This window comes from Microcaecilia unicolor, chromosome 1, assembly GCF_901765095.1.
Source record: "Microcaecilia unicolor chromosome 1, aMicUni1.1, whole genome shotgun sequence".
In the NCBI taxonomy this organism is placed as follows: Eukaryota; Metazoa; Chordata; class Amphibia; order Gymnophiona; family Siphonopidae; genus Microcaecilia; species Microcaecilia unicolor.
Window position 1 is genome coordinate 690500875 of NC_044031.1, and position 17269 is coordinate 690518143.

Consider the following 17269-nt stretch of genomic DNA (forward strand, 5'->3'; position numbering starts at 1 on the left):
TCTGTCCGTGGTTTAGAATTCAACTCCACCCCCCTAGACCCATTTTTGTTCTGTTCCAGGCTGCACTCTCAGTTGTTTATGGTTTCAAGTCAGTCTTTTTTTATGTCCTCACCGTTGCGAGGCCCAATTGACCAATGGCAATTGTTTGAGTGAGCCTGGATGCTAGGGATACCCCGCATGTGAGAACAAGCAGCCTGTTTGTCCCTGGAGAAAGCGAAGATACTTACCTGTAGCAGGTATTCGAGGACAGCAGGCTAATTGTTTTCACAAAACCGCCCACCTCCCCTTTGGAGTTATTTGCTTTTTTTTATGCTTTTTTGATTTAACTGAGGGAATGTTTTTCACGCGACGGGTGGGAAATCAGTCCGCACATGCACGGTGCACGTTGTGTTCGCGCCAGAAGACTCTGGCAAAATTGTTTTTTATATTTTGCTTTTAAAAAGCCGATTCCTGGGCCGACGCGGACGTCTACCCACATGTGAGAACAATCAGCCTGCTGTCCTCGGAGAATACCTGCTACAGGTAAGTATCCTTCACTTTGTGAGCCCTTCAGGGACAGGGAAATACCCAGTGTACCTGAATGTAACTCACCTTGAGCTACTACTGAAAAAGGTGTGAGCAAAATTCAAATAGATTATTTCTATAAAGAAAAATAAAACATAAAAAAATATTCTGGTGCTTATTACACAATGTAACAAAAATCTGAAACATTTTAGCAGTTGCTTGTTCATTGTTCTTCAAGTTAATACTTTAATGATCTGTTTAATTGTAGCTAAGCAGCATAAATCAAGGTGACCACAGAGTATCTAGTTTCTCATCTCTGGAAGAAGTCATGGACAAGGCATATGACAAGTTTGATGTGAAACTTCAAAATGTGCAACTGCTTTTTGGCAGAGCAGGTATGAAACACTTCAAGGGTTAGGGGTTCAATAAAAAAAAATCTTTTCCTAGTGGCACAGAATGGGAATGGAAGAAAACACTTCATAAAGAAGGTTTTATATATATATATATTGTGTGTGTGTGTCTCTCTCTCTCTATTGTGTATATATAATATTGCATAATCCTAACTGGATATTGGTATGTAGTACTAGTGAAAAAACAAAACAAACACATTCTATAAGTGGATAGAAATTGTTCTGGTGAGTTATGTTATTTATTTCTTTTTTTGTAAGAAGGGAGGGGATTGGGGTTTAACAGTTTTGATTCTTGATGTGTTTTCCAGCATAGTTGGAACTGGGTCTGAGATGAGGAATTAGTAAATGTCCATTGAAATTATCTAGGGATTCCATCCCTCTCTCCCTAATATTTTATGCTCTTCAAGCTCACCCAACAGGGTTCTGTAACTTTGCAATCATGAATCCTAAATGGGGCCTTATTTTGGGTCAGCAGCAGACCAGTTCAGGAACTTGATTGTATCTATCGACCAGCAGGTGGAGAAAATTCACAGCAAATTCTGTTCTCTATGAAGAAGTTGTGCAGCTCAAACAATTCAGTATTCTATCTCCAACAGGTGGTAGATTTCTCGCTATGCAACTCCAGTACTGCATTACTTACAGGCTCCTGAGCTGGTACCAGTTGAGCTGGGGAAAGGTCTTTTTCAGCATTATTATTTATTTATTTATTTATTTATTTGTAGCATTTGTATCCCTCATTTTCCCACCTATTTGCAGGCTCAATGTGGCTTATATTTGCCGTAATGGCGATTGCCATTCCGGGCTACAAATATGCACATGGTTTTACAATCAAGTGCGTACAAACATGGTGAAAGAATACATTGTGATCTTGCATACATATTAGTACATGGTTTTACAATCAGGTGCGTACATACATGGTAGAAGAATACACTGTGATCTTGTGTAGGTGTCAGCATTGTGTAGTTGCTCAGGTGAGGACATTGGGGTGAGAGTATTAGTGTATGGCGGTAAGGTTAGTCGGCATTTTGTGATTGCTTAGTAGTCGATATTAGATTGGAAGTGGTATTATTTGTTCATTAAGGTCATTGAGTTTGCTCGGTCGCGTGATTGGGGTCGGGCCAATCTTAATCTTCATTCTTATTGTTTGGTAATTAGGACAGTTGTTTGTTGTATGCCTTCTTGAATAAGTCAGTTTTCAGTAGTTTTCGAAAGATGGTTACCTCTTGCGTTATCTTTATGGTCTTCGGAAGCGCATTCCATAGCTGCATGCAAATGTAGGAGAAGCTGGTTGCGTAGGTGGACTTGTATTTTAATCCTTTGCATTTGGGGTAATGGAGGTTGAGGAATGTACGTGCCGATTTTTTTCGTTCCTAGCAGGCAGGTCTATAAGGTCTGTCATATAGGCCGGAGCATCCCCATGTATAATTTTGTGGACCATGGTACATAATTTGAACGCAATTAGTTCTTTTAGAGGGAGCCAGCGTAGTTTTTCTCTTAGGGATTTGGCGCTTTCATATTTTGCTTTCCCGAATATGAGTCTAGCTGCTGTATTCTGGGCTGTTTGTAGCTTCTTAATGATTTGTTCTTTACAACCTGCGTAAATTGCGTTACAATAGTCTAAGTGGCTCAGCACCATTGATTGTACTAGGTTGCGGAATATGTCCCTTGGGAAGTAAGGTTTGAGTCTTTTAAGTTTCCACATGGCGAAGAACATTTTCTTTGTTGTATTTTTCGCATGGTCTTGTAGTGTGAGATTACGGTCAATCGTAACTCCCAGAATTTTCAGGCTGTCAGAGACCGGGAGAGTATAGTTTAGAGTGTTTTATAGTATTGTTTTTATTTGAGTTGTATTGTGAAGATAAGATGAGACATTGTGTCTTTTCTGCATTTAGTTTCAATTGGAATGCATCCGCCCATGAATTCATTATTTGGAGGCTATGTTGGATTTCTTTTGTAATTTCTGTTAGGTCATGCTTGAACGGGATATATATCGTGACATCATCTGTGTAGATGTATGGGTTAAGGCCTTGGTTGGATAGCGATTTAGCTAGAGGTGTCATCATTAGGTTGAATAAGGTTGGTGACAATGGTGATCCTTGTGGAACTCCACATTTTGGTGTCCATGGTATTGATGTTTTTGAATTTGAGATCACTTGGTAGGTTCTAGCTTCTATTAATCCCCTGCCCCCCCTCCCAACTACTCCACCTCTGAATTTCTTTTTCTGCTGTTTTCCCATCGAATCATAGATTTTGTTGTTAGAATCTCCTTGCAAAAATCCAGTGAAAAGAAATGCAGTACATTCCACATTAGTAACTATTCAGTTCTTACGTTCAGTGGTTCTAGTACCTCCTGAAGAAATATGTCTAGAAAGATATTTGATCTGTGCTGTTGTTCACAAAAAGGAAGGTACTCCTTGGCGCATTCTAAATCTCAGGATGCTAATTTGGTACCTCAACTCCAAAATGATAAATCCCGGTTTCACTGGTAAAAGATATATCCACAACCAAAAACCAGGAAAAGGTACTAATATAATCAGTAAACAACAGTGAAGAGAAATCAAATTAAAGTGAGAGGAGCTCCCTCAGACAATCAAACACCCATGTGTTAGTCTGTTTAGACCACTTTCTGTTTAGCACTTCTTTCATTGGGAGATCACGCTATCAAGTGATATGTATGGGCTATAAGTGCAAACATGCCAAATTAATCTATAATGTGGCTGCACTTCTAAGTGTCACTGAAGCCAGCTGTAGTAACAACACAGAAAATGTTTTCAATAAGGGTACACTTAATAAACTGTTCACTTATATTGTGAGCCCGGCATCCACCGAACGCTGAAGGCTCCATAAAGAAGAACGCTGTTCTGTTCTAGAATGAACTGCTGCTGAAAGACTGCTCTCCCCTGAGTAGTGCCCGACTCTGCAGGTTTCACGTCTTTCCTCAGGAACTTGGGTTAGGGCCGTCTCTCACCCCTGAGTTATCGCCAGCTGACTGAAAGCTCCTCGCAAGTACTCTTCAAGACTCCTCTGGAGGCGAAAACTCTTTGGGTGTAGATGTTTCCATGACATCACTGAGAGAACAAACTTTATTAAGACACGTTGCATGAACAACTGAGAGGGAACATGTCTCATAATATGCTTAACCATTATAAAGAACATCCACGTAAAGCGCTATACAAGGTGTGCATTATCACTGTGTGGACTATTAAGCTCTAAATTGTTACATCATAACATAACATGGAATAGTAAAAGCAGAAAACCTCATACACGCTAAATTCAAATGATGGAATTCCATTCAATACATTCATTTAGTCCCAGTGGGGTCACCGTATTCAATTCAAAAATCTAGAATTGCTCGTGGCGGGCCAAAATAGCTGCTTGATCCCTGCCACGAGCTAATCAATAATATGTGATCAATAATGAACCACTGCGGATCTTGAATGGTAGAATTACAAACAATGTCCAAACCAAAGGTGCCGTCAGAGTTTGTCATCAGGCGGGTCTTATGTTCAGTGAGACACACTTTAACCAAACAAATGGTGCGTCCCACGTAAGATAAATTACAAGGGGCAATAAATAACATAAATTACATGTGTAGACTGGCAGTTAGTATCATGATTCAGCTTATACTAATTGAGTCCTAGGATGCTGACTTGGCCCAAAAACTGCTCAGGTTTAAACAAAAATATGTAGTTTTAAAAAGAAAACAAGTTTGTTAATTTTACCTAAACTACTGAGAAGAAAGAATATACAGTTATACAATGTCATTCCTAGGCAACTGCCTGATTGATAAAATCTTATTTCTGCACTGGTAGGAAGCCTTTTTAATCGGAGAGAAATACAGTTAAAAAAAAATAGTAATGTGAAACTATGCCATTGCCTAGGATAGTAACTGTTCCAGCTAGGGTATACATGTACATATATAGTTTAAAGGCTAGTTGCTTAGGCAACTGATTAACTTTCACATATTATTTTTGTTGCAGTTCTCATCATGGTCTTATTTATAGTGTCATGCCAATGCAATTGTTTTACAGTTGGAAGGTCCAGACAAATTTAATCTAGTGATTGTAATTGTCATTGTGCAATACACAGTTTTATAAAATGGCTGATAACTTGATTCTGGACCATATCAGATTTTTAAATGTAACTTGTTCTTTAATCGGTAGTTGGTGCAATTTAATCAAATAAGGGGTGGGCCGATCTCCTTTTGCCCCACCCAAGATCAGCTTAAAGATAAAGGCAATATTGTATACTCAATACCCAAGTCGTGAATGACTTGGGGGGGGGGGGGGGGGCACCACTTGCATGATGGTTTCATGCTAGACTTTTTAATGAGGTGGTTTGCTATTGCCTTCCACAGTCTCAGCAAAGGTTAGGTCTCCATTTACTATACAAAAATAGATGACAGAAGCCTTATTGTAGGATTCGAACTCTGTGTAGTAATCAAGCTACTAACCACTTGTACCATGAGGCCTCGTAAGAACAGCTTAGCCAGTTTTGTAAAACCTGCAATCTATGTAATTGCTTATCAGGAAGACTAGATAGATCTTACAATAGTCCAAATGGGTCCTATTGAACAATCAGTGCAAATGCTCCACCTCCAAGAATGATTTAATATGATGAAGGGCTCTTAGGTTATAAAATATCTTTTGAATCAGTGAATTAAGCCATACTTAACCTTGAATAATAATAATTTAAAAAAATACACAAAGGATCTTGGATTCAGTACATAGAAGTACCATAATACAGATCAGAGACAATTCAGCATTTTGACTCCCTGTCTACAAAACTTTAGTTTTCTCTGGGTTACTTTCAAATTGTTCTCCTTTATCTATCTCAGTATTAATTCAAAAGAGTAGACAAATAAGCGTGTATATCCTGCAAAGATGTAATCAAAAGAAAATGTAATAGAATAATATCATAAGAATGGTAAGGCATTCCCATAGATTGCAAAATTGGTTTCAAAGGTCTCAAGTATAGATTAAACTAAAGGAACCCCTTGGTTCATTTGGTTAAACTGTTGAAAAGTTTCCCCTGCCATCTAAATTATAGTGACTTGCTTTTAATGGAACCTGAGAAGCAATTTAAGACAGTACTATTTACTTCTGCAGCACTGAGACATGAGGGTAAAGTTCAAAGACAAATAAATCCAGCTGCATCATAAAAGTTTGATATCCTTCATCATTAAGAACCTTGTCAATAATGTTGCAATCAATGTCTCAGTATTAACTGTGAAAAATGGGACTGAGTTGTAGCAACATCTGCTGGACTGTGAATTGACTCATATAAATTGTCACAGCAGCCTGTACTATTTTAGCCAGTACAGGGATATTTACCATGGGTGTTAGATTGTGGGGTGGGACAAGGAACTCTGAATTGTACCTGAAGTGCAGTTCATCTGGAGTTTAAGGTTGGGAAAGTGTGAATCTTTGGGTATGTATTTATTGTTAATACATTGTCAGTACTTGTATAAATTAGTATATACTAGTAAAAAAGCCCCGTTTCTGATGCAAATGAAACGGGGGCTAGCAAGGTTTTCTTCTGTGTGCATGTGGGAGTGTGTGTGTTCCTGCCCTCTCTCCCCTCCCCCCTCTGAGTCCTTCATTGTTACAGAGAGCGATTTGATTTCCTGCTTTGCTGTTTTCCTTCACTGTTTGTGTTAGAGAGAGAGCGAGGGCGGGGCAGACACTCATGGGGAAACTGGATATCTCTCCCCCTTCACACTTCCGGTTGGAGGCTTCATAGAACGTTGGTGTTGCCTTTTATATATAGAGATATTTTGTCATGGGAATAAAGCAATCTTTAAAGAAGCACTTTAAATATTTGTGTCTTCATGGATGTCACATTATATAATTAGTACCTTGTTTTCTAATGTTTCATTTAATACGTTTTTTTTTCTTAAGGTGAAGACTGGAAAAAGGCAAGATTTCAGCATCCATCAAAATTACATATTTTGCAACCTATGGATATTCAAGTGGAAATTGCCAAAGCTATGGTGGAAAAGGACAGAAGAATGGCTAAGTAATATATGCTAAATTAAATTAGTAGCCTAACAAAATACCGTTAGGAATTATGGAGCTCAATTTCAAAAGAGAGAAACATCTTAAAAAAAAAAAAAACCCAGCATAAAGTGGCATTTGGACATTTTTCTCAAAGTCCAAATCAAAATTCTCAGAATTCGGATTTTAGACATTTTTCTCTGCAGTGCATGCAAATCACAAGGGGGCATTCCCAAAACTTGGATGTTTTTCGTCCATAATGGAACAAATCAAAAATGTCCAGGGCTAAAAGTTAAGACGTTTTGGTTAGTCATGTGTAAGTCACAAAAAGGTGCCCTAAATGACTAGATGACCACTGGAAGGATTAAGGCATAACTTCCCCTTACTCCCCCAGTGGGCAGTGACCCCCTCCCACCCCCTCAAAGATGTGAAAAACCATGCATACTAGCTTCAATGACAGCTTCAGATGTTATGGCCAGTCCTATTAGAGCAGCAAGCAAGTCTCTGGGGTAGCCTAATGGTGCTGTACACTGTAGAGAAGGGGCCCCAGGCCCGTAACCCACTCTAATTGGTATGCTTGTGATGAAAAGTGTGAGCCCTCTAAAACACACCAAAAACTACAGTACCTACATAGAAGTGACACCTGCAGACATAAGGGCTTTTATAGTAGTGAATAGTTGGGTACACAAGGTTTTTGGTGGGTTTTGGAGTGCTCCCCATACAATATGAGTTAACAGTGAGATGTATACCTGGGACCTTTTATATGAAGTCCACTGCCATGCCCCCTCTAGGTTGGCCCACTGCTCTGCTTGGATTTCTGTGTGGCCAGTCTACTAAGAACACTGTCTCCCCCCACAAATACATCACAGTGGCTTGGTTTTCTGCATTTTACCCTTGAACGCCCACCCCCTCCCCAGCAAATGACCATTTGTCAGCTTTGAACTGGCATTATTTTTCCAATGTTTATCTTTCTGCCGTCTCCTAGGTATAAAGGTACTAGTTACCTGTAACCTGGAATGTCCAGGACTCCAGGGATTATGGTCCTAACGCCACCAGGCAGATAGACAGAAAGACACAGAAGGCTTTAGTAATTTGAGAATAATCAGTAATTGTTTATTACACAATCAGGACTACAATCAGAATACGTAATATAATTAATTCTCATATGAGACAGCAACCGGGACACAAACAATGACCTCTGACATTAGCTGTCTGATTGCCTCTGTCCATGATTCTCCTTTTATACTCTTTTCTCTCATAGGCTAGTATTGGAAATACAAAGTCAGCATATTCTAACATATTCCAGCATATTCTAGCAAATTCTATCTTACAGAAGCAAAGTTCTTCATAACATATTTGCTTATAAGTAAGGTCAGTAAGGTTATCCTACTTTGCAAAAACCATCTTTCCAGCAACCAAAGTGTCTCTGCTTTCATGGTCAGCAGCAAATTTCCCCTTACTACTTATCACTTTTATAGCGCTACAAGGCATACACAGCGCTGTACACCATACATGAAATGAGGGTCGATAGTTACATTACTATATTCATGTACAGTATTCTCCTGCTACACATATCTCTGTTATGACTCCATATCTGCCTGTCTCTCCAACAGAAGGGCAAGCTGACATGAGATTCACATTCTGTGTAATTCTTATTATTTAGCTTCTCAGTGACTCTTAACCTGTTCATAGCCTGTTCACAGAGACCTAGCTTTGCTCATAATTCTCAGTTACTGTTGTAAAGTTATTTTATGGTTCATGACCTGCATGACCCATATAAACACCAGGAATAATGCATCCAGTGTTCACTGCAAGCTGTGTTAATAGATTTATATGATGATGAGGTATTTTGCATGCATTTTATTTTATTTGTATCCCACCTTTGCCCAAAGTGGGTAACAGAAAAAAATACATATATACAATCATGCTTTGCATCTGATTATGTACTTCACAGTAACTTAAATCAGCATGTATTATGGAATACATGTTACTGATATTTAATGTACATTGAGGGGGAAAAAGTGCAGTTACCGTAGTGCACCTTAACCTCCTAACAAATATGAGCTACTGTTTATTTGCTTTCTTGTATTTTATCCATTTATACTTTAATTTGCTGTTTGCTTTTCAGCAGTTACATTTTCATTGTACTGAGAAGTTTTAGTATGAATTTCAGTTATGCTTAGATAATGACAATTTATTTTATTCCTCATCTTTAATGCGATAGTATATCTCTTATTTTTTAGGTTTAAAATATCAGGAGAGCTTCCCTTGTTGCATGTGAGAATCTCTGACCAAAAGATTAAAGAAGTTTTTGACTTGGTCGACAGCATTCCATTTCCACAGAGTTCAAGCTCATCCATGATTGGTGATAGAAAGGTAAATATTCAGAGGAAAAAGGACACTTGCAATGTGTACGTTACACAATATATTTTACTAGTAAAAAAGGCCCGTTTCCAAAACCAATGAAACTGGCGCTAGCATGTGGCTTTTTTTTTTCTGTGTGTATGTGTCACAGAGTTATTTTGTGTGTGTGTGTGAGTGTGAGTGTGTGAGGGTGGGGTGTGTGTGCAGGTTGTTGATGTGTGTCTTTTTTTTTGTTTTGTTTTTTGCTTGGGGGGTTGGGGGATGTGCTGTGCTAGCAAAGTGGGATGGATTGGTGTGTGGCTTTGAGGGTGTGTTTCTGTTGTATTGTGTGTGTGTGGCTTTGTCTGTCAAGGAGGTTTGTGGAGGGGGGTCTTTCTGTTGGTGAAATGTAAATGTGGTTGTAGGGGGGGGTCAGCCTTTGCTGAGTGGTGGATTGTTTTTTCTGGGGGGGGGGGGGGTTGTGTTGTGCTGAGGCAGCAGTGTTGTTTTTGATGGGCGGAAGGTAGAGGAGCAAGTTCTTGGTCTGTCGGTATTTTTTGGCCGTTTCAGGGCTGCTGTAGGGGAACGCTGGAAGAGAAATGTGCTGTGGGAAGCAGCGCCATCTTTTTCCATTGGGCTGGGGTTCTGGGCATCCTGGAGGTGGGAGACGGCTTGCCTGAGGACGGGGATGGTTGTTTTAAGTTGGCAGAAGGGAGAAGAGCACGGTCTCGGGCCATCAGGGGGTGATCCGGTATGTTCGGTCCATTTCAGGCCGGCTGCAGGGGAATGCTGGAACATTTATGCGCTGTGGGAAGCAGCGCCGTCTTTCTCCGGGTGCTCGGGGAACCCCGAGGTGGGAGATGGCTTGCCTGGGGCTGGGGATGGTTGGGCACGTCCTTGGCCGCTTCGGCAAAAGGGAAAGAGGAAGGGGGTGGGGAGTTACCTGCAGCCGCGTGAGAAACCAGGTATTCTTTGTTTGTTTTGTATTATTAGTTTGCATTTCTGTTGAAGAAAAAGTGGATGCCTTTCGAATGATGAAGGTGGTGCGTCGGTGTGCGGTTGTTTCGTTAGTTTGGCAGCCAGTCTCCAGCGATTCCTAAGCAGGGAAGGAGTAGGGAAACACGCTCCGCGTGTTTCCCTACTCCTCCCCCTTCCTTGGTCGCTGTTTGCTGCTGGCTGGGTCGCGGGTAATCCTTCCAGCTGGGCTGCAGCTTGTCCTGTTCGCCCACATCCCAGATGGTGAGGGGCACGCTGTTCTCTGGCTCCACCGACTCCACGTCAAGCGAACCCAAATATAGTCTGTGCTATAGGCCCTCCAGCACTCTTCAGTACCAGCATTAGGCATTTAAAAATTTCTCCCCCCCCCCCCCCCCCGGTCTATTTTTGCACATACCCACAGCAGGAATATTTTTCTCTCATTCAAGCGGTGGTGCTGCACAGATAATGAGCCGTTCTGCTGGTGAATGCTCCTCCCTTATTGCCACGTAGTTTCCTCTGATAGGTCCGTGTTATGTCGCCTAGCGTTGCCTGGGAACAGTTTTGTGATGGTCCTTTGTGTTTCAGAATGTTGAGGGTGTTTTTTCTGATTGGTCTGTCATGCGAGGGCGGGGCAGAGAGACATGGTCAGTGTTATGGCTTCACCACCATGAATCCATGAACCCTTCAGGGAGTGACTGAGTGACTTCAGAACGTTGTCTTCAGAATGTTGAGGGTGAGTTTTATTATAGTAGATGTGATTGGTTAGACTCTATTTGCAATGGAAGCTTGCTCTTGATTTAGTATTGGTGCTTATTTAAAAACACTATTCATGTTTTAGGTGTGCATAATCTGGGATTTAGATGCTGTATTGCATGAATGTCTAAATCTTGATTTTACAAATTGATCTAAAACATAAAAATATGCATCAGGCAATAATGTGTTGTCTGGCCATTTTTTTTATTTTGTAGGGCTTTCTTGTATTCAGAAAGGGAATGCACACCTATGTTCAAAAAGACTGGTGTGGATTTTTACCTGCTACCCAGGAAGTCTAGGTTTCAGAAAAGTGTTTTTATGGACCAGCTCTTCACTGGAGTGATTGAGATGTTGCCTCCTTAATCCCCCAGTGGTTGATGCAATATATAATTAATTCATTCTCTGAGGACAAGCAGGCTGCTTGTTTTCACGATTGGGTGACATCCACGGCAGCCCCCAGGATCGGAAGATCTTCCTAGCAACAAAAGTTTGCTAGCTCTCGCGTGATCTGTGCGCATCGCACATGCGCTACCGTCTTCCCGCCCGAATGCGAGCGTGCTCATCAGTCTCTTTTTTTTTTTTCCGCGGTCAGAACGGACGTGTGTCGTTTGTTCTGTCCCCCACAGAGGCCCCCGTCGCATTCTTTTTCGTGGTTTTTGTGCCTTTTCGGCTTATCTTCTTTTCTCGTGTGTTCGTTTGTTAAAAAAGAAAAATGTTTCTGCTACGTCATAGAAGTTTCTCCCTCTGTAAGTTTCCTTTTCTTTGCATGAGCGGCTTTTGTCACCGCCCGTACGGGTTTTTCGCTTTTTGGTGCCCCTTTTTTCGGCATCATCGTGTTTGACCTCGCCGGCACGATTTTTCCGCCCATGTCCTCGAAGCCTGCCAGCGGCTTCAAGAAGTGCACACGGTGCAATCGGACGATCTTGCTCACTGATAGGCACGTTTCGTGTCTTCAGTGCCTCGGGGCTGGTCATCGCCCTAACGCCTGTATTTTGTGCCTCCAGCTCAAGAAGAGGACCCAGGCGGCGAGATTGGCCCAGTGGAACATCTTGTTCGGGGCCTCATCCGGTACTTCGAAGTTGGTGGAACCAGCGGTACCGAGGTCATCGCCGGTATCGATGTCGGCATCGGGAGGGTGCGTCGACGTCTGGAGTGCAGGTGATGGCTGTCCAGAGATCCCACGCTGGTAGCAGTGAGCCATCGAGTGGGTCTCCACCTCCCTCGAGGGCTCCTGCGGTGCAGGCCCCCCGGGACCGACCACCTTCGGACCCGACCCCGAGGAGACGTTTGGATTCCATGTCTTCCTCATCGTTACCGATGCCGTGCTTCGTACGAAGGCGAAGAAACACTGTCATCGGTCACCTTCCCGACACGGTACCGAGAGCTCCGGGACACCGAAGGATACGGTACCCATGAAGCATCGACGCTGGGAGGACCGCTCGCCCTCCATACAAGAGATGTCGATGCGCTCTGCTCCGGACAGCCCGGTACCGCCTCCGCGCCCCAGGCAGGTTCTCAGCTCGTCGCCGGTACCGGCCCCATTGCCTTGCTCGACAGCCACTCTGGACGAGCGCCTCAGAGCCATACTTGCAGAGATTCTGGAAGGGCTGCTGCGACCTTCTGCTCCGGTCCTGCCGGTGCCTGCGCTGGCGGTACCGTCAAGAGATGCAGCAGTTGGCTCCCCGCCCGTGGTGTGGACTGTCCACACGGTACCGCTTGCGGCATCGGCGTCTGCTGCCACCCAGGATGACTCCCCACCGAAGTCTCTGGAGGGAGCTTCGTTGGTGCCGGAGTCTTCCTCTCAGCACCGCCATCGAGGACCGGGTTCCTTGGCGTCAAGACGGGCTCGGCTTCGGACTGAAGTTCGTGAACTTGTGTCTGATATCGATGGCGAGGCCTCGTGGGAGGCGGAGGAGGACACCAGATATTTCTTTGACGAGGAGTCTTGTGGTCTTCCCTCAGATCCCACTCCTTTGCCAGAGAGAAAGCTTTCTCCCCCTGAGAGTCTGTCTTTCTCGTCCTTTGTTCGGGAAATGTCTACGGCCATTCCCTTCCCAGTGGTTACTGAGGATGAGCTCAGGGCTGAGATGTTCGAGGTCCTGGACTATCCTTCACCACCTAAGGAGTCGTCCACTGTTCCCCTTCATAATGTCCTGAAGCAGACATTGATGGAGAACTGGGCAAAACCGTTAAGTAACCCCCACATTCCCAAGAAGATTGAGTCCCAGTATCGAGTCCATGGGGACCCGGAGTTGATGAGGACCCAGTTGCCTCATGACTCTGGAGTTGTGGATTCGGCTCTCAAGAAAGCCAAGAGTAGTAGAGATTACGCCTCGGTGCCCCGGGGGAATGAGTCTAAGACTCTAGACTCTTTTGGGAGGAAGGCCTACCATTCTGCTATGCTCATGTCCAAGATTCAGTCCTACCAGCTCTACACGAGCATCCACTTGCGGAACAATGTGAGGCAGCTGACGGACTTGGTCGACAAGCTCCCGTCGGAGCAGGCCAAGCTTTTTCAGGAGGTGGTCAGGCAGCTGAAGGCGTGTAGGAAATTCCTGTCCAGGGGTGCCTATGATACTTTTGATGTAGGGTCCAGGGCCGCTGCTCAAGGTATAGTGATGCGCAGACTCTCATAGCTGCGTGCCTCTGACTTGGAGAATAGAGTCCAGCAGCGGATTGCAGATGCTCCTTGCCGGGGGGGATAACATTTTTGGTGAGCGCGTCGAACAGGTGGTAGAACAGCTCCACCAGTGGGACACCGCATTCGACAAGCTCTCCCACCGGATGCCTTCAGCATTTACCTCAACAGGTAGACTTTTTTATGGGGGAAGGAGGAATTCTCCCTATGCTTATAATAAGCGTAGGTACAATCCACCTACCCGCCAGCCTGCTCAGGCTAAACCCCAGCGCGCTCGTTCCCGTCAACAGCGTGTGACTCCACAGGCCCCTGCAGCTCCCCAGCAAAAGCAAGGGACGGGCTTTTGACTGGCTCCAGGCGAGCGTAGCCGAGATAAAAGTATCCGTGCCGGATGATCTGCCGGTCGGAGGGAGGTTAAAGTTTTTTCACCAAAGGTGGCCTCTTGTGATCTCCAACCGGTGGGTTCTTCAAATAGTCCGGTTAGGATACACCCTCAATTTGCTCTCAATACCTCCAAATTGCCCTCCGGGACCTCAGTCTTTCAGTTTGCAGCACAAGCAGGTACTTGCAGAGGAACTCTCCGCCCTTCTCAGCGCCATTGCGGTCGAGCCCGTGCCACCGGGGCAGGAAGGGCTGGGATTCTATTCCAGGTACTTTCTTGTGGAAAAGAAAACGGGGGGGGGGGGGGGGGGGGGGGGGATGCGTCCCATCCTAGACCTAAGGGCCCTGAACAAATATCTGGTCCGAGAAAAGTTCAGGATGCTTTCCCTGGGCACCCTTCTTCCCATGATTCAGAAAAATGATTGGCTATGCTCTCTGGACTTAAAGGATGCTTATACTCACATCCCGATACTGCCAGCTCACAGACAGTATCTTCGGTACCGTCTGCGAACACGGCACTTTCAATACTGTGTGCTTCCCTTTGGTCTCACCTCTGCACCCAGAGTGTTCATGAAATGCCTGGTGGTAGTGGCGGCGTCTTTACGCAGACTGGGAGTGCATGTGTTCCCTTATCTCGACGATTGGCTGGTGAAGAACACCTCGGAGTCCATGCAGGTGACTATTCGACTCCTGGAGCTACTAGGGTTTGTGATAAATTATCCAAAGTCCCACCTTCTTCCAGTACAAGGGCTAGAATTCATAGGAGCTCTGCTGGACTCCCAGATGGCTCGTGCCTACCTTCCTGAGCCAAGGGCCGACAATCTCCTGGCTCTCGTCTCTTGGGTACGGGCGTCTCAGCAGATCACAGCTCGGCAGATGTTGAGATTGCTCGGCCACATGGCCTCCACAGTTCATCTGACTCCAATGGCCCGTCTTCATATAAGATCAGATCAATGGACTCTAGCTTCCCAGTGATACCAAGCTGCGGGGGATCTAGAAGATGCAATCCGACTGTCCACGAGTTTTCTCAAATCCCTGCATTGGTGGACGATTCAATCCAATTTGACCCTGGGACGTCCCTTCCAAATTCCTCACCCACAAAAAGTGCTGACCATGGATGCATCTCTCCTGGGGTGGGGAGCTCATGTCGATGGGCTTCACACTCAATGGAGTTGGTCTCTCCAAGAACAACGATTACAAATCAATCTTCTGGAGTTGCGGGCAGTCTGGAACGCTCTAAGGGCTTTCAGGGATCGGCTGTCCCATCAAATTATCCATGTTCAGACAGACAATCAGGTTGCCATGTATTACATCAACAAGCAGGGGGGCACCGGATCTCGCCCCCTGTGTCAGGAGGCCGTCAGAACGTGGCTTTGGGCTCGCCGGAACGGCATGTTTCTTCAGGCGTAAACAACAGTCTGGCCGACAGGTTGAGCAGGATAATGCAACCTCACAAGTGGTCCCTCAACTCAAGAGTTGTCCGCAAGATCTTCCAAGCATGGGGCACCCCCTTGGTAGATCTTTTTGCCACTCAGACCAACCACAAGGTCCCTCAGTTCTGTTCCAGACTTCAGGCCCACGGCAGACTAGCATCAGATGCCTTTCTCCTGCATTGGGGGGAGGGGCCTTCTGTATGCGTGTCCTCACATACACTTGGTAGGGAAGACTTTGCTGAAACTCAAGCAGGATCGCGGAACCATGATTCTGATCGCTCCCTTTTGGCCGCGCCAGATCTGGTTCCCTCTTCTTCTGGAGTTGTGCTCCGAAGAACCGTGGAGATTGGAGTGTTTTCCAACCCTCATCACTCAGAACGAGGGGGTGCTTCTGCATCCCAATCTCCAGTCCCTGGCTCTCTCAGCCTGGATGTTGAGAGCGTAGACTTTGCCTCCTTGGGTCTTTCTGAGGGTGTCTCCCTAGTCTTGCTTGCTTCCAGGAAAGGTTCCACGAATAGGTGTTATGCTTTCAAATGGAAGAGGTTTGCCGATCCTCGTTCTTGTCCTACACAGACCCTGCTTGAATACCTTCTGCACTTGTCTGAGGCTGGTCTTAAGATCAACTCTGTAAGAGTTCATCTTAGCGCAATTAGTGCTTTTCATTATCATGTAGAGGGTAAGCCTATCTCGGAACAGCCTTTAGTTGTTCGCTTCATGAGAGGTTTGCTTTTGTCAAAGCCCCCTATCAATCCTCCAGTGTCATGGGATCTCAATGTTGTTCTTACCCAGCTGATGAAACCTCCTTTTGAGCCACTGACTTCCTGCCATCTGAAGTACTGGACCTGGAAGGTCATTTTCTTGGTGGCAGTCACTTCAGCTCGTAGAATCAGTGAGCTTCAAGCCTTGGTAGCTCATGCTCCTTATACTAAATTTCATCATAACAAAGTAGTCCTCTGCACTCACCCTAAGTTTTTGCCAAATGTGGTGTCTGAGTTCCATCTGAACCAGTCAATTGTCTTGCCAACATTTTTTCCCCGTCCTCATACCCGCCCCGCTGAACGTCAGTTGCACACATTGGACTGCAAGCGCGCATTGGCCTTCTATCTGGAGTGGACAGGCCCCTTCAGACAGTCCGCCCAAATGTTTGTTTCTTTTGACCCCAATAGAAGGGGAGTGGCTGTCGGGAAACGCACCATCTCAAATTGGCTAGCAGATTGCATTTCCTTCACTTACGCTCAAGCTGGGCTGACTCTTGAGGGTCAAGCCACAGCTCATAGTATTAGAGCCATGGCAGCGTCAGTGGCCCACTTGAAGTCAGCCACTATTGAAGAGATTTGCAAGGCTGCGACATGGTCATCTGTCCACACATCTCATTACTGCCTCCAGCAGGATACCCGACGCGACAGTCGGTTTGGGCAGTCGGTGCTGCAGAATCTGTTTGGGGTTTAGAATCCAATTCCACAAGCCCTTTTTTATTCTGTTCCAGGCTGCACTCTCAGTTAGTTGTTTCTATTTAGGTCAATCTCATTTATGTCCTTGCCGAACAAATGCCAAATGGGCATTCAAAGGCACTAGCAAGGGAGATCCAATCGCAGGCCAGCTTTTAGCCCTGTGGGAGCGCTCTTCCCACCTCTGGCGCGCGAAGCCCCTGTTCTCCCCACCAGCACCTCTCCGCTTCCGACCATGCTGACGGTGGGAGGAGGAAAAAACAAACGGAGGCGAGTTGAGCATTTCGAGCCCCCGATAAGGAGGCAGGAGCATTACATAGCGGGCACACGGCTAACGAGCATGAAACTAAAGGCTTGCACATGGAGCAAATGGAGCATTTGCACA

At 45.0% G+C, this 17269-nt stretch overlaps 1 protein-coding gene across 1 annotated transcript in view; it reads left to right on the forward strand.

Moving 5' to 3' along the window:
* VPS13C (vacuolar protein sorting 13 homolog C) overlaps positions 1-17269 on the forward strand; it is a 992635-nt gene that overhangs the window by 244715 nt on the left and 730651 nt on the right. The window contains exons 21-23 of the mRNA XM_030188422.1: positions 773-899; positions 6815-6932; positions 9154-9286. Of these exons, the coding sequence (XP_030044282.1) occupies positions 773-899; positions 6815-6932; positions 9154-9286 (378 nt within the window). The remainder of the gene's footprint in view (positions 1-772; positions 900-6814; positions 6933-9153; positions 9287-17269) is intronic.